Source organism: Nomascus leucogenys, chromosome 5, assembly GCF_006542625.1.
Source record: "Nomascus leucogenys isolate Asia chromosome 5, Asia_NLE_v1, whole genome shotgun sequence".
NCBI lineage: Eukaryota > Metazoa > Chordata > Mammalia > Primates > Hylobatidae > Nomascus > Nomascus leucogenys.
In genome coordinates, this window is record NC_044385.1 from 23,790,499 (window position 1) to 23,815,519 (window position 25,021).

Here is a 25,021-nt window from a genome sequence, read left to right on the forward strand (position 1 = left end):
CCCCCAGAGGACATTTCAACAGGGATCACCCTTCTCGGGAATTCTTTCCCTACCTTACCCCAGTTACCACTCTTGTCCCTGGGAGTGATCCATCAGAGTAAACATTCTAGAATCCTTGAAGGGCCAATGGCACTGGGAAGCTCTCGTCTCTGATGAAAAATCAGGGTGGGGTGGAGGGTGAGGAGGCGAGGGAGAGGAATCCTGGTTAAAGATTCTGTTTATGCAGTTTTTAGTAGCAAATGAAGTCTGGGGTGCGAGGCCAGTCTCTCAGGAGGGTCGAAATCTTCCTAAAACAACCCAGCCATTAGCTGTACTTTTTACTTACTCATGTTTGGTTTATTTCTTTCTTTGCATTTCAGAGAAATTGGGGATGTGGTAGCTGGAAACCCATATGAGGTATGCAATCTTTTTGAATGCCAAACTCTGACACTGTTGCATAGCAGTCATTCCAGGTTTCTTATTGAATCATCAGAATCTTTATGTATTAAGGATGGTAACTTCTTATTAGTTAGGGCCACAACATTTTCTAGTCCCTGTCTCTTCCTGATGAAGATGAGACAGAAGTAGCCCTGGAACCCAGGTTTTGTAATATATCCCTATCCCCTGGGGGAGGTCTTAGCCATTGTCTTCCACGTTTGATAAGCAGGACCCACAGATAGAGCACCCACTGTGCCTAAGCTGTTCTGTGCGGGATAGAGAAGTCCTTGGGAGAATAGATCCAGTGTCCTGCTCTTGGATTGACCTCCAGTCTTTTGGAGGACAAGTGATGAAAGTATATGTGAAAGATAAAGAAAGGAACACACCAGAAAACCCATCTAAACTTGAGTATGTGTAGTCTGAGGGGTGCTGGGGGAGTGCCTAGTCTGGGAAGGCCCCATAGAGGAGGTGAGTTCTGAGCCAACTTTGGAGGAAGAAATATGTAAGGTTTCAAGTGTGGGTTCACCACCTCACTCCCTTTATCCCTCACTGTGTCCTCAAGGTACTGTCCTTGTCCTCAGATGGTGGGTGTGGCAGATGATGGCTATGTTGGGTGCTGCTGATCCCTGAGAGCCATGCTGTGTCTGTGGCCAGTGGGCACTGGCCTGGGGTGGGGCAGGACCACCTTCATGGGGGCACAGGCCCAGCTTCCACCCCTCCGTCCAACACTGACATGTCTCTGGCTGCAGATGCCACACGGAGCACTCTCAGCTGCTGGGCTTGGCGTCTTCGGCTGAATGGGGGTGGGGGCAGACATATTCTGTGATTTGACATGTGTCGAATTTACAAGCTCATGTTTCTGCCGATCCATGAGATGGTGCCAAATAAGGATCCATCTTGCCCTGGGGGTCTGTGTTGTGAGTTTATCAGATAGAAAATGCTGCCCCATGTCTGTTTTTTCTTATTCCAGTTAGTTTCTGAACTGGTGTGACTGCTTCCCTGTGCACTGTAGTTCAGCCAGTGGTCAATAGCGCCCCCTGCCTCTAGTTGGTGGCAATACCTGGCGCCAGAGGCGTTTTCTGCGCTTGTGACTCTGGGTGATCTGAGCTGGGCAGAATTTTCCCTCCTACTCCTCGCCTCAGTTGCCGATGCCAGCTCAGCCTTCTCACTGCCCCCAGGAGGACTTATTGCTCACGGTGGCATCTCTTACTGTGGGTCCAAGGCATATTAGAAAGGCTGCGGTTTACCAGTGTAGAGTATGGAGCTGAGCCTGAATTCAGGTGCTAAGAATTATCTTCTCTCCTTTTTTGGGTGGGAAAGGGAGGGTTCTGCTAAATCAACTTATACTGATTCTAAGCCCCTCTTGCACCAGATTGGCAGGAGTTCAATCCTAGTCACTACTGGGGCCTCCCATCTCCACATCCCATGGTACTGGGGTTTTCTAAAGCCCCCAAGCAACAGGAAGTCTCTTCTGGTCATGGGTCCACATTGGTTACCCCTGTGGTCAGCTCACAGGTTTCTTTATGACTGACAGCTCTTGGGCTTCTGTGCTCAGCATGGGGCCTAGAATCTTTGGTGAACTGGGAGTCCTCAGGCCAATGGTCCAGCCTCCCCTTCTGAGGTACCAGGACATGGCTATGGAGCCATTCAAGGGTTCCCATATCCCCAAGATCCTGTGAACTTTCAACATCTTCTTGGTCTCAGGGAAACCCTGCTTTTTCTCTTTAGGGCACCACTGTGCTGTGACTGACACACACACACACACACACACACCCCCCAGAATACACAGATAATGTCCTCAGGGGACTCAGGGCTTTACAGGAGACAGGAAGGGCTATTGCCTTCAGGAACTTCTGTTTTATTCCCTGCAGAAATCTTCAAGTCACGGATAGTTGGACATTCAAAGAGCATAATCACCTGCTCTGAATGAGGGAAGGAAAAATTACAGGGTGAACAAACGCACTCTTGGAATTTAGCCGTGTTCACTTTAAGCAGGGTTGTAAAGACATTCCTAACATGTGATATAATGAATAACAAGAAAATAATTCCTTGCTTTTGCCATGCTGCCATACCATTTGCAAAGCCTTTTCATATAGAATGTGTCAGGGAGATAGAAAATTCCACTATAATAAGTTCCTTGAGAACAAAAACTATGCCTTGTTCACCATTGCATTCAGACGCAGGTTCTGAACAGTTCCCAGCATGCACCAGGTGTTCAGTAAATCTTTTTTTGAATGAACAAATGTGAAGTACCACAGTTGCAACCACGTACACACGTTTTCCTCATTCCCAGTGTCCAAAAATTCCCTTGTGTCCAATGATATCCCCTAGTGACGGGGCGCCTGCTATGTGCCCGTGCGTATCCATATCCATATACTGTTTTGTTGTTAGTTTTTATATGCAATTTTATGTTTTCCCCTAGAATAATAGAATATTACTCCATGTCTGGAATTTATGGACATCCAAGATTTTGGTATACTGTATTACATGAATGATATAATGTTGGTTTTTTTTCCTATAAAATCACTTTAAAATCATATATATGTGTGATGAGATATGATGTGTTTATCATGTTTTCTTCTAAAAATATAGATGTATTTTTGGATTAGCACATCTTCTATGTAAACAGCATGGTAGGCCTTAATATCCTCATTCTGCAGGTGAGGAAACAGCCCCAGAGAGGCTGAGAGTAGTCAGATGCAGGGAGCATCTTCTCTGATGATCATTCCAGAGGGTGGTAGAGAAGCGCATGGGCTGGAGTTTAATCCTGGCTTCACTGTTTACTAGCTGTGTGATCTTGGCCTGTTACATAACATTTAAAATGAAGTAACATTTAAAATTCCAGTTTGTCCATTGGTGAAGTGAGGACAGTAATGAGACGAACCGCACAGGACTGTGGTGAATATTAAATGAAATAATCCATGCAAAGTACCTGACAGGTAGTAAGTACTCAGCAAAGACAAGTATTATTACTACAGTGGTTATCCTTATGAGTACAGTGTCATTCAAGCTATATTGGGCCTTTTGTACTCATCTTAGTGATAGTTTTGGAAGAAATTGACCCGGCTTTCTAGAAGTTTCGTGTCATCTGGGAAGCTGTCACTTTTCCATTCTGTCTTGTGGTGACAGCTGGGCATTGTTCTATTTTGGGCAGAGCCCATTGTCACATCAGAAAGTCTCTGGACAGAAGTGTTCATATAATGGTTTGTAATTTCCAAAGGACTTTGACCCACATTAGCTCTCATTTGATTCCTAAAATGGCCCCATGAAAATGGTCTGGTTAAATCAATATCAGAGTGGAGGCCATGGATGTTCAGAGCCCTGAGATAGTGTCCAATAAGGGGCCAATCTGCTATTTGAACTCCAGTCTCCTGGGTTCTAGTTCTACTCTTTCTACTAGGCTGTATTCTCAACACTTTTGAAATCATGTTGCTCTTTGTGAATCTGATGAAAGTTAAGAAAGTGTTTTTTTCTGATACAGGTCTCACTCTATCACCCAGGCTGGAGTACAGTGGCACAATCTTGGCTCACTGCGGCCTCAGCCCCCCAGGTAGTTGGGACTACAGGTGTGCACCACTACACCCAGCTAATTTTTGAATTTTTGTAGAAATGGGGTTTCACTGTGTTGCCCAGGCTTGTCTCGAACTCCCGGGCTCACGTGACCTGCCCGCCTCAGCCTCCCAAAGTATTAGGATTTCAGGTGTGAGCCACTGTGCCCAGCCAAAAATGCATTTAAGTATGACCCCATGTTTTCACGCAATTTCTGGAGTTCAGACTCCCTGGAAAATTATCAATTGTTCCCTTAGGACTCCACAGATTCACACCAAGATTTTCTGCTGTTGGTGTCATTTTCTGAAAGTGGTTCAGGTTGTAATCAGAAATTCAGGGTTGGTGGGGCTCACTTCCCCAAATCACTTAGAGAGAAAAGTGCTAGGCCCCAGCGCTGCCTCCGTGCTCATCCCTGCTGGCCTGTAAGCTCCCCCGAGTCAGGACCTTGGCTGTCTCTTGGTTTACCACCATGTGCCCCCACTTAGCCCAAAGCCTGGCACACAGTAGGTGCATCATAGACACTAACGCATGAAGGAATGAATTTTAAATCTTCGTCTTTCATTCTCCTTGACGATTCCCATTTTAACTTTGCAAATGTCCTTCTTTTTAGCCACATCCCAGTGAAGTGGATCAGGAAGATGGCCAGTTCAAGAGCCTGTTTGAGAAGCTGGCAGGGAAGGTGAGTGGAGGGCAAACACGGCTTCCCAGGCGGGCAGGAGAATATTCAGGAATGCTCAGGTCACTTCAATCTTTACTCCCTGAGGTCTCCAGGCGTAAAAAGGGTGAGACTCAGGTCTCAGGGGCCCGCAGCTTCTGTGCCTGTCACCATCCTGTCTTAAGATCGAGGACCTTCCCTGCATCGCTTGGGAATTGGTCCTGAGGCTGCTTATCTTGCTGCGTTGTCTGACTCTTGAGAAAATAGAAAAGCCAGATCTCCAGGTCCTGCCAAAAGCCTTTCTGTTTGCAAATTGGCCCTGTCAGATTGGGGCCTCTGAGTAAAAAGCTGGGATGGCAAAACCTCTCCAAATTGATACCCTTCAGAGTGGGGACTGCCCAGCCGAAGTGGAAGGCAGCTCAGCTAACCTGGCTTGGGATTAGTGTGCAGGACTAGCCCTGTTCACTGTCACTGTCCTGCAGCCCTGCCTGCCCTCTGGGAGACCAGCAGCCTGAGGAATCCAAGCTTTCCCTGACATGAATGCAATTTGGGCACTTGGAGCAGAGAAAGAAGCGCCCCCTGATCCTTCTCCCCTGCCCTGGCTTCCATTCACTTTGGTAGCAGCCCGGTGGGGGCCATAAGTCAAAGCATAACTGGGACTCGAAATGTCAAAACCAGCCCCATAAATACAGTGAATGTGTCACTCTTTGGAAGATAATAAAGTGTGTGAAAAGGGCCCTGAAGAGGAAAAAAACAATGGTCTCCCCGCCAACCCCGGGAAGCTCAGGGCGACTTTCTAGACTTAAGGATAAAATAGAAGAAAAGACATCAGAATCCCTCCCAGGAAATAAAACCTGGGAACAGTTCCTTTATTGAATAAAACTCTTGCAAAGATGAGCCAATTTATGTTTTAGATGGATTTACAGATCAGTATTTTTGCTAACAAAACCTTGTTTCCTTAGCTGCCAAGTGACCATATTTTACTAAGAACATCAAGAATGATGAAAGGAAAAGCTCATATTTGCATAGTTCTTCATGCACCTAATCTTACTTTTCTCTTTGGCTGCATGGGGCAGTATTGGTCACTCTCCTTGCTCTGCTTGTAAAGTGACCTTCACAGAGAGGTTAAGGAGCTGGCTGAGGGTACAAGACCTCATGAGAGATGGAGTCAAGGTCCAAATGTAGACTCTTGACATCCCATTTCTTTCCTGGCAGGCTAATGGGGGTGGTCTTCTAGCCCCAGAGGCTTTTTAAAGGGGCCTCAAGTCTTTTTTTTTTTTGAGATGGACTTTTGCTCTGTGACCCAGGCTGGAGTGCAGTGGCGCGATCTTGGCTCACCACAACCTCTGCTTCCCGGGTTCAAGTGATTCTCGTGCCTCAGCCTCCTGAATAGCTGGGACTGCAGATGCCAGCCACCATGCCTGGATAATTTTTGCATTTTTAGTAGAGACAGGGTTTCACCATGTTGGCTAGGCTGGTCTCGAACTCTTGACCTCAGGTGATCCACCCGCCTCGGCCTCCCAAAGTGCTGGGATTACAGGCATGAGCCACCGTGCCCGGCCCAGGTCCTCAGGTCTTCTTATTGGGACTGACCACTCTGTGCTGGGGTGAGGCCAGTTGTCCTCAGAGGAGACACTGCTTTGTGCAGCTCTTGCCTCTCTCATTTCCAGTAGAATTGCCAGGGCCTGGCTAGTGGAGGATGGGAAGATAGAAAGTGACTTGGCTAAAGTCACGTAGTGAATAAGGGGCTGAGTTCAGACTGGGACCCAGACATCAGCCCAGCACCCCTTCTCAGCATTTCATCAGTCATTCTGCCTGAGATCTGTTCTCCATCTGAGAGTTAAGGGATGACTCTTCCCTCTGGCTCAGTGTTTATCCCAGATGCACACAGAATATCCTATTCTCTCAGTCTCTGCCCCCAGTTTGAGATGGGCTCCTGTGTGAAATACCAACTCTTGCAGGTGTGGTGGGGAAAGCTGGCACTTTGGGGTGAACCAACCTTATCCAGACATGGTGGCAGTCCAGCTCTGCCTCTTGGTAGCTACAAACCACAAGCAATTACATCACATGAAAATGACAAATGATGTTGTATGTATACAGTGTTCAGCAGTTTACAAAATCACGACTTCCTTAACTTGAAAATGGCTGTGGAATTGTTCTGAGGATTTAAGGATCTTCCACACTGGCTCTGGCACATCTGGTTCAATCCTATCACTGCTGTTCCTGTTACTTTATCCCTGTTCAAGCAAGCCCTGTGAAAGGCAGCAGGACCCTGGTGTGGCAGCCTTCTGCCACGGTGTGTACCACACTCATGGCACTAACACACCTCTGGCCAGGCTACTGGGATCCCCAAAAGAAGAGGAGAATTTGAGTTTTTAAAGATGCCACCTGCTTTTAAAATCACAGGGCCAGACAGGCACGGTGGCTCATGCCTGTAATCCCAGCACTCTGGGAGGCCGAGGTGGGCTGATCACGATGTCAGGAGTTCAAGATCATCCTGGCCAACATGGTGAAACCCCCTCTCTACTAAAAATACAAAAATTAGCCAGGCATGGTGGCGCGCGTCTGTAGTCCCAGCTACTTAGGAGGCTGAGGCAGGAGAATCGCTTGAGCCTGGGAGATGGAGGTTGCAGTGAGCAGAGATTGCACCACTACACTCCAGCTTGAGTGACAGAGTAAGACTGTCTCAAAAAAAAAACAAAAAACAAAAAAAAACCTCACAGGGCCAGTGGGCCTGGTGTCTGACTGTGAGGAAGCACTGCATTAATTCACTGTCTTGAAACAACTTGTCAGGGCCTGACATGATTTGCATTTGGGTTCCTCTTTCTAGGATTCTGAGATTACTGCCAATGCACTCAAGATGCTTTTGAATGAGGCGTTTTCCAAGCGTAAGTTCCTTCTTGCAGTCTTTCAGAAAGTCTGTAGGAGATGCTGGGGCAGGGTGAGGGATGGGCAGGCAGGCACTGGGCTGGGAGCACCACAGGTGGGAGAAAGGGCATTGGTGTCTGACCCCAGGAGTCCTGATTCAGTCCAGCAAGACAAGAGGGGAAGAAGAAGAGGCAGGTGACGGGGAGGTGAGGGGGGAGATGAGGGTGGAGGTGAAGGCGGGGCTGGTGCTGGCAACCAGCCAGCGCCTGCAGGAACAAAGCTCCATAGTGTCAAAAGAAATTGCAGGCTGAGTCCCAGGAGAAAAAGAGCTGGGCTGGGATTGACTTAAGTGAAATTTTTTCACAAAATTAATAACTTGGATACTGTAGCACATCTTGAGGGAAGGAGGAAGGAAGGGATGATTCTGACTCTCCTAGACTCTCCTCAGTTCCCCATCTTCAGATTTTTGCAAGCCTCAGAGCTGTCAGAGGGTCAAACTGCACTCAGGAGGAAAGATTTACATCTCCCCTCTGAGCCCCAGCTCATAGGAGGCCACAGGGAGCTGGTTTCTCTCCAGGTCCCGGGATGGGCCAGGTTAAGTCTTCAGTGAGTGACGGGCTCTCATTCACTCACTGCAGCAGGACTGGGCTTGAGAATGCAGGAAGCAGGGGCTTGGCCCAGGAGCCAAGTCATACCCTTCCCAGGGACGAACCCAGGGCTGAGCAGATGGATCTCCAGGGCTCAGAGCACCGGCCCATCTCCTCTCCACACCACTCTTGCTCCTGCAGTTGTTGAAGAGTGGAGAGAAAGAGAGGGGGTTGCAGGGTCTTTGGCACCTGTCTTGGCTCCTAGGTATATGGAAGGTGAGGGTGGAGGCCAGAGATGGAGCTCCAGTGACATGCCTGCAATTTAGTAAGGAAGGATAGCTGCTGTCATTGAGTGGCTGTGTGTTGTGATTAAAAGTTCAGGCTGTGGAGCTGGCTGGCCTGCATTTAACTCCTAGCTTTGCCCCCTACTGGTTGTGACCTTGAGCAAATCATACAACCTCTCTGGGACACAGTTTCCCGATCTATAAAATGGGTATAATGATAGCATCTACCACACGGAGTTATTTTGAAGAATAGATGTGCAGTGCTTATAACAATACCTAGCCATATAAAGTTAGCTGTTTTATTAAGAACTTATCATATATCAAGCCTGGGCTAAAACTTCACTTTCATTATCTCAATTAATACCCAACCAGTCTTTGGGGCAAGTATGGTCATTGTTACTATCATGATTATTCCCATTTGATGGAGGAGGAAATTAAAGCTCAAAGATATTAATTTGCTGAAGTCTGTGGCTTGTGGGGAGCCAAGCCAAGGTTCAGACGCTGTACTTGGATGCTGGTGCTTGTCTGTCCTATCTCCCAGGGCACCAAGGAGGCTCAGGCGTATCTGCCCACAAGCCTGCCATTACGCTCTCCCCTTTTGGCAGAGACCAAGTTCGGCTCCACACTCTTGGATGGTATCTTTGGAGGTCTTCTACTGTGGAGGTTCTTTCCCTCACCTTCAAATGATCTGATTCCCACTCCCCTTTTCTATTTAAATCTTTAGGCACAGACATAAAATTCGATGGATTCAACATCAACACTTGCAGGGAAATGATCAGTCTGTTGGATGTATCCTTTAAATGTTGCATTTTTTTTTTTTACTTTCGTCCTGTTTTTAAAGACTCCTCCACCTTTTCCAGTTAGAAGGAAGGGAAGGGTAAAAAATGAGAAGGGGAATGAGCAGGCATAGAGCATATGTCAGGGATTGTACTTGAAGCCTCAAAGGAAAAATGTATCATATCATGGATGTGTCTCAAAAAGCTTGAGATCATCTCCTTTTCACAGGTGAAGAAAACGAGGTGTGCAGTGTTTAGGTGACTCATTTAAAATAATGTAATGTGGAGGTAGCAAGCATGGGGCATTTGCGCACCTCCTCCCTCCACACGCTGTTCATCTCTTCGTCTTCCTCCTCCCCTTCATTTCTACCCATCCCCACCCCCATCCTCTATCGCTCCCTGCTTCCCAAGCTCTCCCCATCACTATCTGATATTTGCTTCAGAATCTTAACATGGCTTATGGACAGCCACTACTGATAGTTTAGAATTATCACACAAGATAAAACCTATTCTCCCTGATCTAGTTTAACCCTCACTTGATATTGAAGTATGGTATGTTAGGCTGTTCTGGCTGCTATAACAGGAGACCATAAACGGGGTGGCTTATAAACAACAGAAGTTTATTTCTTACTGTTCTGGAGGTTGAGAAGGCCAAGATCAAGGTGCTGGTAGATTTTGTGGTGGATGAGGGCCAGTTTCCTAGTTCATAGATGGCATCTTCTTGTTATAACTTCACATGGTAGATGGGGTGAGGGAGTTTCCTGGGGTTCCTTTTATAAGGGCAGTAATTTCATTTCTGAGGGTTCCACCCTCATGACCTAATTACCTCCCAAAGGCCCATCTCCTAATACCCTCGCATGAGGATTGGGTTTCAGCATACGACTTTCGGAGGACAAAAACACTCAGTCTATAGCAAATGGGCAGTAGTTTTTGGGAGGAATGGAGAAGGTTAGGGCATTCTAGGTGGAAGGAACCTTCTAGGTGTGAAGGCACAGAAGGTGAGTGGTGTAACGTCACTTCCTTAGAGCTTTGCCTACAGCAGGTCCAGGTTGCCATTTATCACAGTGCTGCTGTTGAAGGTGATTTCTTTAAAAATTGGAGGCTTGGAAGGTTCTTCTCAGTTCCTTGGGGCCTCATCCATGATGAGCTCTGTCTGTTCATCCATGATGATCTTTACTGTGGGCTCTTTCATTAACTGCGGGATGGGAGGAAGGATTTTCCTTTGCGTGGTTGTCATGCAGAGTGGTCCTGGATGACAGAGCATGTGTGCCCACCTCTGCGTGGCTGATCCTCCATGGAGGGCTGGTGCTATCTTTTGGCCTCTGAGCTTCAGTCAGCCACTCGCTGCATGAGGCTGGGGCTCTTTAGCCCTTGTGTCTTTTCTCCATGCTTGACAATTTAATTTGTGGACTGCGAGGAACTGTTAAGTATTGATTCACTTTACTGCAAATAGTTCCTTGGTTTCTGAATCATTCTCATCAAACCTCACCTGTTGACTTCAGTTTAGATTTGAGAGTTGCCTTGTAATTGACCCACCCGTTATTCCCAATGGTATTTGTGTCTCTCACGGTTCCAAGAGGAGTGTGACTCTCTGCCACTCTTCAGGAGTTTCTGTTCCACAGTTTAAGTGGTGTGGGGCGGTGGTTCTGAATCAGCAGAAATACCCATGGAATCCTTAAAAAAATAACAGCTCTATTGAGATATCATTTACATACCATACAGCGTACTCATTTAAAGTATATCAGTCAATGGCTTTTGTGTATTCAGAGTTGCGCAACCATCATCGCATAATTTAGAACATTGTCATCACCCTAAAAAGAAACCCTGTACTCCTATTACCAGTCACTCTCCACTTCCCCCAACCCCCACCCCCATCCCTAGGCAAGCACTAATCTTCTTTCTGTCTTTATAAACTTGCCTATTGTGGACATTTCATATAATGAAATTATACAATATGTGGTCCTTTGTAATTGACTTTTTTTACTGAACATGATGTTTCAATTACTATAGCATGTATCAGTACTTCATCACCCATGGGGTGTTAAAATTACAGTTTAAAAATACAGTCTTTCACATGTCCTACAAAGTAATAGAAAAAATTTTAAAAATTGGCTGGGTGCAGTGGCTGACGCCTGTCATCTCAGCACTTTGGGTGGCATTGGCAGGCAGATCACTTAAGGCCAGGAGTTCGAGACCAGCCTGGAACATAGTGAAACCCTGTCTCTACTAAAAATACAAAAATTAGCTGGGTGTGGTGGCACACGTCTGTAATCCCAGCTACTCGGGAGGTTGAGGCACGAGAATCGCTTGAGCCTGCCTGGGAGGTGGAGTTTGCAGTGAGCGGAGATCACGCCACTACACTGCAGCCTGGGTGAGAGAGTGAGACTCTGTCTGAAACAACAACAACAACACCACAAACAAACAAACAAAAACCCCTTATTCCTGGACATCCTTGTTCCATAGATGTGGTCTCTGCAAGCAATTTTATCTGGAATTGAAGACCACTGGTGTTCTGGGACAAAGGTGTTGAAACAGACAGGGGTCCAAATTCTGGCTTTACCACTTATTGAGGTGTATAAACTTGAGGAAGTTACTAAATGCTCTGAACTTCAGTTTCTCCTGGAAAATGGGATAATGATATCGAGCTTGTGTGGCTATTGTTAGGATGAAATGAGATACAAGTATGTAGAGTACCTAGACCTGAGTGTTAGCTTCCTTTGCACGCTACTGTTCTGAGATGTGTTGGTTGAATTGTTAGTAAGGATTTGAAGGTTATGATGCATTGAATACTCAGTGCGGATTATAGATCCAAGAACACAGACTTTCTTAAAGGATGAGGCTTACGAGACTTTTTGTTTGGCTAGCTAAAGGAGGTGAGAGTGATAGTCTGTTTTAGAATTCTAGTTATTTATTCAGAGGTGGGGTCTTGTTATGTTGCCCAGGCTGGAGTGCAGTGGCTATTCACAGGCACAATCTGAGCTCACTGCAGCCTCAAACTCCTGGGCTCAAGCAATCCCCCTGCCTCAGCCTCTCGAGTAGCTGGGGCTGTTTCAAAACTTTAACATTGGTGCTGTAACGTACATGCTGTTTACTGATTAGTTGTGATTGGTGAGAAAATTGTAGAGTCTCTAAGAGACTTAACTTTAGGAGCATAAGTGCAGTTCATAACTAAATCCCTATTGACTAGCACAGTGTTAAAAAATAGTTGTGGCACTTTGGGAGGCTGAGGCAGGGAGATCATTTGAGGTCAGGAGTTCAAGACCAGCCTGGCCAACATGGTGAAACCATCTCTACTAAAAAAAAAAAAAAATAATAATTAGTGGATTGTGGTGGTGGGCGCCTGTAATCTCTGCTACTCGGGAGGCTGAGGCAGAGAATCACTTGAACCCTGGAGGTGGTGGTTGCAGTGAGCTGAGATCACACGACTGTACTCCAGCCTGGGCAACAGAGCGAGACTCCGTCTCAAAAAAAAAAAAAAAGTTGTGGAGTGAATGTAAATTGGACACAGAAAATCCCTCATGATATCCTCCTGTTTGGTTGTATAGTGGCCTAAGAGCAGATCCTGTGGCTTAGACTCCCAGTCCCATGGTTCCTGGCTCCTGATGTCTTTTCCCCTAACATTTTGACATTCCAACAAACTCTAATTAGCTGAATGATCAATCACAGAAATGTAAATGTAGAAGCGAATTTACAGATCATACAGCTCCACCCTGTAAATAAACCAGATCATTAGGGTATTCACGATATTGCATATTGGCCAGCTCATGACTTGCCCTTTGTTCCTAGCTCTGTGCCTGGCCTCAGAGGAGGGTCTTGGTGCACCTTTGACTTTTTAATCTTTATTTGAACCTGTTACACACTGTCACCCCCACTGCTCTGCTTGCCACAGACATGGAAGGTTCACTAAGGCCTTAAGGCACTCATGCAAGCTCACAAGAGAAAGAAATCTGTAAGGCATGTAGAATTTGGACTCAATCACGTTGGCCTTTAACGTGCCTAGAGCAATGGAACGGGTACTTTGGGGCCGATAGAATTCAAGACACTCTGGCTGAAGATTCAGAAGTATCTGGTAACTCTTCTCTTCCTTCTGGGCATCCTCTCCTCTGTTCTAATCCTCCCTTACAGTCACTCCTGGTCCATTGTAGTCTGACCACATCCTTAATCACAGTCAAAACTCTTGAGACCTGGGCACATTGGTCACAAAGGAACAAGAAGGCAATGAGAGACTCTCATGCCAACCACTGCCCTGAAAGCCCTGCTGTTCAGACAGCAAAGGGGCCAGCACTGGCCAAGCTCTTAGGCTTGCTCTGAAACCTTCTTGGGAGGAGCCAATAGGATCTCTTTTTCAAAGTGTCCTTGGCCTTTTGAGGAAGCAGTGCGGTGGAGGGAGATGGTTCTGGCAGGGGAAGTGAATGGTTGTTTTCTACTTGGAATTTCTTTCCTGCTTTAGGAGATCTATCGGGAAACTGATTATAACCACTCAGGCACCATCGATGCCCACGAGATGAGGACAGCCCTCAGGAAGGCAGGTGAGGACACATCCTGTAGACAGGGTCTTGGGATCCAGGTGTGCACATTGTAAATATTTATTCTCATGATGATGATTGCTAATGATCATCATTTGTAGCTTTCTTATATGGGATATCAAGGCAACAACAGAGCTTTGTTGAGTACCTTCCCTGTCCAGGAAGGGGAGAATATTGCTGGATTCCATATAGCATAATATTTTAGAATTTTTCCAAGATCTCTGCCTGTTACTGGGAAGGTGACAGCAATTACAGAGGATGGGGCTATGAAGGAGACAGACAGGAACTGGCCAGACAGGCAGCCCCCTCACCTTCTCTGCTTTTGCTTGCTGATGTGACCCATGGCTGAGTTGGTGCTGGTACTAGTGCTGGACCTGGAATTAGGCTGATCTTGATGAGGAGTAGCTACAAGGAGAGGGATGGATGGCAGGACACCTTCTGGGATCCCCTGGGGAAGGCAGAGTCAGGCCTGGTTTGCAGATTGATACAGAACCACAGAGAGGCCCCTGCGATGTCAGCTCCTTGAGTGTTTATGGGAGACAGTGCTGAGTCCTCCACTCTACCTGTGACCCAGGGCCCCTCTGCTCTCAGGTTTCACCCTCAACAGCCAGGTGCAGCAGACCATTGCCCTGCGGTATACATGCAGCAAGCTCGGCATCAACTTTGACAGCTTTGTGGCTTGTATGATCCGCCTGGAGACCCTCTTCAGTGAGTCACTCTGTCCTCCAGCCCCATCCTATTAATCCCAAGGTGCAAGGCGGGGGGCAGGGGCAGGGGCAGGGCCAAGGGGCAGAACCAGACATTGCCTTTAGGAGGCCAGGGGCCCAGAAAATGATAGACAGGGCTTCTGGAATGCTGGCACCTTGGGGGTGAGGGGCAGCTGGACCCAAAGGGGCTGAGGAAGTCCAGGCTGGCCAGATCCAGGATGGAGGATGCCTTTTTTGGAGACTTAACAAAGCTGCCATCCAGACTATCGCCCATCTACAGTGTGCAGTCGCTAGGCCAAGATGAATGAGTCCCAGTAACTGTTCTTAGATGGTGTTTAGTGTCTATTTATATTTGTTTTTCAATAGGGATCATATTGAGAACATGTGCCACCTTCCAGTGAAAGGATGGGGGGTGCCCTCTGGAAGGCAATAGGCGTTTTCCTGCCATCTTGGGTCTTGAGATTAGATATCTTATTAGGAAGGGATTTTTCCTTCCACTGAGGTTTGGTAGATGTTACTTTCTAGTGGATCAAGGTCAGTTAGCCAGAGACAAAGCTAAGGGACTGGATTACCCACAAGCAAGACAACCACAATCTGTTTGACCTTGATAAAGTAATTGCACATTTCTGATATAAAGCTTCTGAGGATGGAGATACCAAAGGGACCATCTCTGCTGGCAACGGGGTTTGTCTGTTTCGGCAGGGGGGCATCTGATCCCCCAAAAGCTCATCATGTGCCCTGGATCTAGCTTTTCGAGGTCCCTGGGCCTAGGTGGAGGCTGGAGGGGAGGGGGTGGTAGGGGAAAGGGGAGTTCCGCAGGTGGGAATGGAGTAGACAGAGGCAGCTCTCTGATTGTTCCAAAGTCCAGGAACAGCCTTATCTAATTTCACTCCTTCTCTGGTGTTTTAGAACTATTCAGCCTTCTGGACAAAGACAAGGATGGCATGGTGCAGCTCTCTCTGGCTGAGGTGAGTGTCCTGGGGTTTGATGAATTGCTGGCTGATGGTACTCTGAAATTCTTGGACCGTGTAGCTGCTGAGTGATGCTTATTCTTGTTGGCTGTCTTAGTTCCATGTGAATACCACGCATGTTCTGTGGCAGGCACTGGGGGTAGGAAGGCAACTGTTATACAGTTTTCCAAACATTTTTGTTTATTATTATTATCATCGTAAAGATAAAGCTACAGCTACATTTCAGATAATTTCAGAGATGCAAGCCTTTGTTAATTTGGATGAAGTTGTGGGTGGTGGGCACAATATAAAGTGTCTGGCTTCTAGGACCAGCTGTCTTAGATGGACCTATGGAAGGATGTAGGAAACAAAAATGAAATTGCAACGGGTAGAATGAAGATGCAAAATGAATGAGTGTTTTTACAGTGTACAAGTCACATAATGTTTTTGCAGAAAAAATCAGAGTACTTCCCCTGTGGACACTACACCCCTGTATGACAGAGGCCTTTACTGGCCAGAGGAGACAGCAGGAAGTGTGGAGATGTCTCCAAGGGTCCAGGCAGGGGAAGGCATTGGCCTTTGACTTGCTTCTGAGGTGGTGGAACTAGGGCACCAGGTTATTGCTGGCTGTGCCCCATTGTCTGTGCTCATCCACTTTCTTTTCTTCTCTAAAGTGGGAATGCCATTGACCTCTTTCCTGTAGCCCAGGAAAGGCCTTCCTAGAAACAGACCTGTGGATTCTCACAGATACCTGGACAATAGTTTGGAACCTAAAATGGAGTGTGGTTGTGTGGGTGCATAAAATATACATATATATGCACACACAAATATACACATATAGGAATATATATACACATATAGAAACAAATACATATATAGAAAAAGATATATACACATATATAGGAATCTATAGGGATATATATACACACACATATATTGTGTATATATATGTGTGTATATAATAGTATACTCTATTGTGTATATATGTATGTGTGTCTGTATGAATATACATGCACATACCTATTTTTGGAGTTCCCTTTGGGTCTAGAGCTTTTTCTGAGTCACATTTCTGTAGTGCCCTGGTTCAGGAGTTAGTGATTTAGTGAAAGCTTTCCTCGCTTCCCGTGTTTGAGCAAGGCACTTACTGGAGAATGGAGATAAAAAGATTGCACCCATGTGAGGCAGGAGAGCATTGATGGTGAAAGCACACCAGCCCCTGAGAAGCCAAGAACTCAATCTTGTCCCTCTCCTTTGCAGTGGCTGTGCTGCGTGTTGGTCTGACCCAGGGTTTCGGACATCAGTGACACTCCCTGCCCCACTGCTTGCCTCTTGTCACCCCTTCTCCACAATTTTGTGAACATTTATGCTCCAGTGGCATTCACTGGTTGTTCATACCTTTCGTGCCCTGGGTCTCTTTCAGCAGCACTGAGCTATGAGCTATGTAAGCTGACCTGGTGGGTCTGGTGGAGGGAAAGCAATCAATTAAAGTTGTGAGCCAGAATGGTTTCTGCCTTTCTCTCATGATATGCTATCTGGGCTGTATCCTGGGATTTTTATGCTTTAGGAAAGAAGATGTTCTCTGGGAAATGGCACAACGCAAAACTGCTGAAAGATAAAAAATGTAGGTTAATTTCTCAGAGGAGAAGTCTTCTGTGGACCAAGATGCATCCGGAGGCCACCTTCAGGAAAGAAGCCCAGGAAGGGGGCAGGGATGGGATGCTGGAAGAACAGGGCTTTCTTCCTTATTTGCAGACACAGAAGGCTGCTAGACTGTACTGATGAGAATTCTTACCTGGCAAATAGCTAGAGGGGAAAGGCAGATCAGGTTAGCTTTGCTCACAGCTGAATGCTGGCATCTCTGTTGTTGGTAAGAAAATAGATGGCACAGCCATGGTGTCCTAAGGGAGTAATGGGGACAGGGCTGGTTGTTCTAAGCAGCTTCTATGTCTGCATAGCTGGTTGTTCTATGCAGACATGAAATATCAAGGAGAACACACACACACACACACACACACACCCTTTGGCCCTGGATCAGTCTGATTGATTGTGGATTAATTTTCTCTTTCCGGAAGTAGATCTAGATGAATGTTCCTTGTAGGAATATGACTCCTAAGTACGGCAAGCACCAGTTGGCTCCAGTGCTGCCTTTGAGTCTCCCAAGACCCAGTTGGGAGGAAGGGGCAGGCCCTTAACTGAAGAGAGGAGGTAAAAGCTCTGGGCCCTCACTGCTCAGGGAGGGACTCTGCCATCACACCACTGTAGGGAGGGCTGTGTTAATCTGATGGGAGAGAAAGAGGTATAGTTGTTTTAGCAGCCTGTGGGTCCCAGAAGAAAAGGGGTCCTTCCTCGTCCAGTCAGGGATAAGAAGGAGAAGCTTCATTAGCAGGACTCAGCAGGTGTGTGCCCGACCACGCTCCGACTGCCTGCAGAGGCCATGCAGCCTGCTCCTGTGCCCAGCTGGTGTGATACTCATGCCCATCGAAATGCCGACCAGGTACAAGTCTTCACCCTATTCACTGTAGAGGACCAAAACCAATTCTCCCTAAATAGAAAGTGCTATGTTATAATCAACTTGCAACGGGTAGTTTCATTTTGAAGCCCTGCAGGGTTCAACTACTTGAGGGAATAGTCTGGTAATAAATAAAATACTATCTCATTACAAAACATCCTTTGCTTTCAGGGTCCTGGGTCCGAGGTAAAGACTGTGCTGGGGACTCCTTACCAATACAGCCCAAGAAGCAGGTTAAAGATCCTAGCACTACACTTTCCCTCTCAAACACCTGAGAATGTGCCCTTTGCTTCCTTCTCCCCCAAGATGAAGGCAGTGGGAGATGATGCTTTTAGTCATGACCTCGTCCTTCCCCCTAGATGTGGCTGCATCTCAGGAGAGCTCAGTGTCTCCTGGAATCCACTGCTCCCACAGCGCTCTGCACGTCCCCTCTGGGAGCCAGCACCACACCTTACTGCATTAATATGTTGACTTGCTTGTCTTCCCCGCTCCAGTTGGATAGTCTGTGGACACAGAGATGGAGTTTTCCTTGTTCCCTCAAAGCCTAGAACAATGCCTGGTGCAAAGTAGATGCTTAATGAATGTGAACTCTGTCTTTCCCTTTACAGAAGAGGAGGCTTTGTAGACTGTAGAGCAGGTGCCTCTCTGTGTTTTCCTAGCAGAGAGGATGTGTTTGCACTGGTCCCTCACAGATGACACAGCAGCCCCTGGCAGCAGAAGCCCTAGTGGGGACTGCCGTTGAGGTGCAGATTCATCAAAGCTGGGTCTCTGTTGGCAGGGAGGTGCTGGGGGTTGAAAGGCTGTGGAGCTCTGGGAGGAGATGTGGCCCCTGTAGGGTCTCCTGCTGAGCCGGTTCCTCCCCAATCTTCTCCCCACCCTGACAACACCAGGAGCAGAGAAAGCCATGGCTGCCTCCCATGTCATGGGGTCTTTGATTTGTGCAGAGAACCCCAGGGAGCTCTGATTCCCCCAGTGGGAGTAGGGGTGGGGTGAAGTCAGCCTGGAGTCACGGGGGTCTTCCTCTTCCTCTGTTGCACTCCCACCCTCCCTAGCCTTCAGAGTCAATTCATGTCACCTCTTAAAGGCACAGCTGGTTTCCTTATTAGTAAATAGGAAGAAACACAAGACACCATGCAAGTCCCAGACTCATCTGAGACCTTCTGGAACACGGAAGCTGACATTTCGGTGAGAGGTGTTTGGGGCGTCCTAAATATTCTAGGTAATTCCACCACAACAAGACCATCTTCAGTGAGCTCCCGTTTCCTGCCGAGAGTCATGGATTAGCTTTCTCCTCACATCCACCTGCCCAGGCAGGGCTTTTTGTAATTATGCACAATCACAGAAGCAGCTTGGAGCAGGGCTGGGAGAGCCAGGCAGACAGCCCATCCGCAGGCAACAGGAGGCTCTTCCTGGCCAAGGTCCTGACAACAGCCGTGTCTCAGCAGCCCGGCTCTGCGGGGTAACGCACAAGGGCCCATCACAACTGGCAGACAGGCTCCCTGCCCGCCTGGGTGGTCTCTGTCTGGCTCATTGACTGGCTTTTCTCTCATACCAGCTGTTATTCTGAGTTGGGGGAGGCTCAGCCTGCCAGCTTCTTCAATGTCCAGCATCTCTGCAGTCTTGGATGTTCTAATTCCCTCTGAGCCCCAACCCTGTCATTGCTTCTAGCTCTGGCTCTGGGATGTGGCAGTTCCACCACACCCTAGCCTACCTCTTCTCTGCTCTCCTCTCAGTCTCCCAGCCATGTCTTCCATCCATATGTTAACCCTTTCCTTCAATTTATGTATGAGGTTGGCTGACCTTGAGAGTTGACATCATTGATGGTAAATAACCAAGATGCCCACTGACCTCTCCACTTCAGAAAAGATAGCATCAGAAAGAATCCACTTAGAAGTGGACCCCTCTGCCACCTTTTCACTTTCTCTTTCTCTTTTTTTTTTTTTTTGAGACAGTCTCTCGCTTTGTCACCCAGGCTGTAGTGCAGTGGCACGATCCTAGCTCATTGCAGTCTCTACCTCCTGGGATCAAGTGATTCTCCTGCCTCAGCCTCCTGAGTAGCTGGGACTGCAGGCACGCACCACCACACCCAGCTAATTTTTTGTATTTTTGGTAGAGATGGGGTTTCACCACGTTACCCACGCTGGTCTTGAACTCTGGGATTCAAGCAATCCACCCACCTCAGCCTCCCAAAGAGCTGAGATTACAGGTATGAGCTGCCATGCCTGGGTTAGGTTATAAGTGGTGTGACTATGGAGGCCATCTACGTATTATAATAAGTGCTATGGCCTGAAGGTTTGTGCCCCCAGTCCTGACTTCATACTTTAAATTCTAACCCCCACTGTGAGGATGTTTGGAGGTGGGGTCTTTGGGAGGTGATTAGGTCATGAGAGTGGAGTCCTTATGAATGGGATTAGTGCCCTTCTTGAAGGCACAGGAGAGCTTCCTAGTCCCTTCCACCCTTCCAGGACACAGTGAGAAGATGGCCCTCTAGGAACCAGGAAGGGGGCCCTCACAAACACCAGATCTGCCAGTGCTTTGATCTTGGATTTCTCAGCCTTTGAAACAATGAGAAATAAATTTCTGTTGTTTATATGGCACCCAGTTTACAGTATTTTGTTGCAGCAGCCAGACGGACTAAGACAACAAGGATGAAGTGAAGTGTCCTGGATATCCTCTGCCTGTAATCTGGTCTGATGTGCGGCACTCCATGTCCGAGCTTATCCATTTGATTTTGGTCTTTGGAAAAGACAACGTTAGTCACTTACTAGTGGCAGTTGCATGGAGAAGGAGGGCTCACTAATGGGGGACAGGGTGATCATTTGGAGTTTGCAAGCTGTGAAGACAGATGTTGGCTCTTCACAATTTTGGAAGGGTTCACTAGTTAAGTGTAGGACCTTATAGGGGATGGAAATAAGGCAGAGGCATGGTTCTGGCCACTGAGTTCCTTAAGGTCTGCTGAAGGCTGCCAATGCATCTCTCACTCCCTCGTTATGCTCTGGAGCAGAGCCAGGGGCTGGAGGAATGTGGGAAGATCCTTTCATTAACCACCATCTGTTGACATTTTTCTTTGTGAAAACATTTATATTCTATTTATATCTTTATATTTAACATGTTTATTTCTATATAAATTATTTTGTTTATTATGTACTTATCAAATTATATTCAAATTTATATATTTATTTATGTTTTTAGATATTATTTATTTATTTGTGACAAGGTCTTGCTCTGTTGCCCAGAGCTGGAGTGCAGTGTTGTGAACTCAGCTCACTGCAGCTTAGACCTTCTGGGCTCAAGCGATCCTCCCATCTCAGCCTCCCAAGTAGCTGGGACTGACTACAGGCATGTGCCATCACACCCGACTATTTAAGAAATTGTAAAGACACGGTCTTGCTATGTTACCCAGGCTAGTTTCCAACTCTTGGCCTCAAGCGATCCTCCTTCCTTGGCTTCTCAAAGTGCTAGGATTACAGGTGTGAGCCCCTGTGTCTGGCCCAGATATTACTTATATTATATACATCTAATATAAGTTGAAGTAAAAGAAGAGTATATTGAAGCCACATCATTATGAATTAGGACAGAGTGAGACTCCATCTCAAAAAAAAAAAGATTTTAATATTTTATCATACCTATTTTGTCATTTTTTGCTGAAGTAAATCGCAGATACCATGACATTTTACCCTCCATTATGGATGTCTAGGAAAGGACATTTGATGACACCACCACAGCACCATTCTCCAACCAAACAGAATTCACAAGAATTCTTTAATCACATCTAATAACCAATCTATATTCAAATTTCCTTGATTGGCTTCAAAATATACTCTTGCAGTTGGTTTATTTGGATGAGGACTCAGAGAAGACCCCTAGCTTGCACCTTTTAATCTAGAGCAATCTTCCCCTTTCTTCATGCCGTTGAGTGATTAACAAATAATTGGACTTTTAAAAAAGGGCTCTGGCAATATGAATGTGCTTTACATGTTTCTCAGTCTAATTAAACCTCACGTGGAGTTCCCATTCTACCCAGCTTCCTTCCTCTCCCCAGGGCTACACAGAATGATTTACAGGGACAGCAAAATGGGAAAAGGGTGTCTAATTTTCACTCCACCGTGGTTGCTGTCGAAGCCTGCTTGTCCTTGGAGGTGACATCTCCTGCTCCAGCCCCGTGGGCTCCAACACTAACTGGGCTGGGAGCCACTGCCTGGGTGTGGGAACAAGTCTCTGCTGTGGCCATCTTTTTCCTGGCCTATAGGAATCCCCCCTTCCTCTGAATCTTTCCTCCCCCGACTACTCTTGACTCCCTCCCAGAGCTTCAGCTTTGAGAGAAGAAAAATCCCAAAGGCATTCTCCTCGGGCTGCCTCTCTTGGTCACAGTTGTCCCCTGAGGCCAGAGAGCATCCAGCTTGACCACCCCCTGACCTGACCACAGAGGGAAGGAAGCTTGAGTCCTTAGTGAATTATCCTGCCCGTTAAAGAAGCAGCTCACTGGTGGAGAGAGGAGAAGAAAAGAGAAAGTTTACACTCCCTGAAAGGGGTCCCCTAAGCTGAAATTTCATTTCATTCATTCATTCACTATTAAAACATTTGATCACTACTGCCGCCCCCTTCAAAAAGATGTCTACAGATTTCCTCGACTGTCATCTTACTTTCCCGTTGCCTCAGTTTCCTTACTGGTAAAATGAGATAGTAATAGATATATACCTTATACGATTATTGTTAGAATCAGTGAGACACTGTACAAAGGCATGCAGAAAGTGCCCATTCCCCAGGAGACTCGCCATAAATCTCAGTGATTGTTATTGCTTCTCTAGTTATTGTTAGAAGCAGAGTTCAGGTCTCTCTAGCATCTGTTGAGCCTTGTCTGCTGGGCTTCCCTTTGGTCCTGATCAATTTTCAATACAAGATAGAGGATCCTGAGGTCCAGCGATATTCTCAGAGTTGTTTTATCAAGTGTTCCTGTTGGCCAGTGGGGGCAGGGCTGTGCTAATCCTGGCCTGTCTGAGGCTCTGAGGATTCCAGGCTCAGGGGAAGGGCATTGCCAAAGAGAATCAGCTTCTCAGTTTCCATGGAAGGGAATAGCTCTGTTAGTAAAAACAGAGGAAAGCAGATGGAAACTCGCCGGGATTTTAGAAGGTTCTGCGGTTCTGTGTGTATTATAAGCCTTCAATTTAGGCGTGTTGAATTGAATTCAGTTCAACAAGGAAGAGAGGATTAGGAGATGAGAGGCATGATCTGGTGATGAAATTCAAGCCAAAAATCATCCCGCAGTCAAAATTATCCTGTGTATGCTCTGGAAGGGATTGCCAGGGAGTCTGTTCCAGAACTTCATGGATACTAATGAGTGGATTTGCACAGTGGATTTACCCAGCAGGCATGGGCTGATCGTGTTTGGCTCTTCAGCTTCTCCTGGCTACCTGAAATGGGAACCCCCACCATCCCAAGGGGAGCGGGCAGTCTCTCAGGGGATGGAGTCACTGTCTTTAATTCTGCTCAATAATTCAGTCAATAAACATTTCTTAAGCACCAACTACATGTCAGGCTCAGTGTTTGCACGGGGAGTTGCTGAGAAGAGATGCAAAGATGAACAAGACAAGTCCTTGCCCCCAGTAAGCTTGCCAATGAATGGAGGAGACAGGCCCATATACAGGTAGTAGTAATTTGAAACAGCATAACGTAAGTGCTGTAGGAGATGTACAGAAAAATCAAGCCAGCCAAGAGGAGAGAGAGGTTAATGCTGACTCAGGAAACGAAGCAGGCTTCATGCAAGACGGGTAGAAATTTGACAGGTAGAATTTCACTCATTCATCCAGTAAATATTTATTAAGCATCAGCTATAGTCTAGGTACTGTGTGAGGCCCTGGTAAAGGAGAGGGAAAGGTATTCCAGACAGAGGGAAGAGCATGAGAGAAGGCAAGGGGATAGGATAAACTGGAGCCTGCGTGGGGAAGCCCACAATCTTCTGGAGGAGATTGAGCTTCACCTTGTCTTTGAGGCCATCACTGCAGCCCCAACAGGATAGCCCGGGCCAGGAAGCAGTTGTCTTCCTTGCTTAGTCCTGTCTTCTGTTCCGTGATCCTGTCTATGTTACCAATGTGGTAATTTTCCTTTCTATGTCAGAGAGAAATAATTTCAGGCTACTCCCCAAATCGAGAAAAATCTCTGGACTCCCCAAGATTCAGGTTGCATGGTAACATCTACCCCATCCATTTCCTGGGATGGAAAGGCTCTGAGAGCTCTTTGGGCAGCAAGAGACACCTTCTACGGCTGCTGCCTAGCAGTGGGTCAGAGCACCTTGATATGCAGCCAGCTTGGGGCCTTTGTAGCTATATCCTCACAGCTGAGGGTGAAGAAGGGAGTGCCAACCCTCAGAACCACAGAGGCCAGGTGGTGTCCTTTATGGCGGATGTCCCTGGGTGAGCCCAGAGATGTTCCCCTGGAGCTGGAAAGCAATCCAGATGCATGGCTGATGGAGCGCAGTCGGCTCCCACTTCCACCTGCATTCTTGAAACATTTACTACTAATTAATTTCTGAATTACACAACAATGCACTTCCTAATTACACAGGGGAAGCACCAGCAGCTATAACAGGGTCGTTATCTATTGCACAAGTGATTCTATTAGATGCTCTACCAGAAAGGAGAGGAGGGAGGAAGGGAGGGGAAAGGAAGAGAGGGAAGAAGAGAGAGAGAGAGAGAGAGAGAGAGAGATGAACAGATTGACATTGAGAAGAAAAGCTTGACTGATAATGCTTTCTAGTCTCAGGAGAGGTTGGCTGTCTTGGGACCTCAGCATCCCTTCCAAGAGATGTGCAGCCATCTCTGGGCTCAGAGAGAAAAGGCTTCCTCAAAAACTCTGACAACTGTGCAAATATCAACATAGAAATATAAATAATAACATGCAGACTTCATGAAAATATAATTAAAGCCCAACATTATGAGGAAAGAGACTCACTGGAGACTGGCCATATTTCTTTTTATCTGAAGGTTTGGTTTTGCATGGGGGTGATTAAAGCAAAGACTCTAGTTTCTTTCTGTCTCTCTCTTTTTCCTTTCTTTTTTTTTTGTTTTTACTGCCACGTGGATTTTTTTTTTTTGTATTTATATTAGGTTGGACTGTTCATTAAAATGAGTGGCTTTCACATCCTGTTGAAATATCTGGGTTGTCAAATGTTTATTAGGCTCATTGAATATTACTGA

General features: G+C 46.7%; 1 protein-coding gene across 1 annotated transcript in view; it reads left to right on the top strand.

Moving 5' to 3' along the window:
- CAPN8 (calpain 8) overlaps nt 1-16,820 on the top strand; it is a 72,460-nt gene extending 55,640 nt beyond the window's left edge. Inside the window, exons 13-21 of the mRNA XM_030812489.1 lie at nt 360-396; nt 4,577-4,645; nt 7,452-7,509; nt 9,085-9,149; nt 13,137-13,205; nt 13,587-13,665; nt 14,254-14,370; nt 15,279-15,337; nt 16,577-16,820. Of these exons, the coding sequence (XP_030668349.1) occupies nt 360-396; nt 4,577-4,645; nt 7,452-7,509; nt 9,085-9,149; nt 13,137-13,205; nt 13,587-13,665; nt 14,254-14,370; nt 15,279-15,337; nt 16,577-16,600 (577 nt within the window). The 3' untranslated portion in view covers nt 16,601-16,820. The remainder of the gene's footprint in view (nt 1-359; nt 397-4,576; nt 4,646-7,451; nt 7,510-9,084; nt 9,150-13,136; nt 13,206-13,586; nt 13,666-14,253; nt 14,371-15,278; nt 15,338-16,576) is intronic.
- The last annotated feature ends 8,201 nt before the right edge of the window (nt 16,821-25,021 follow it).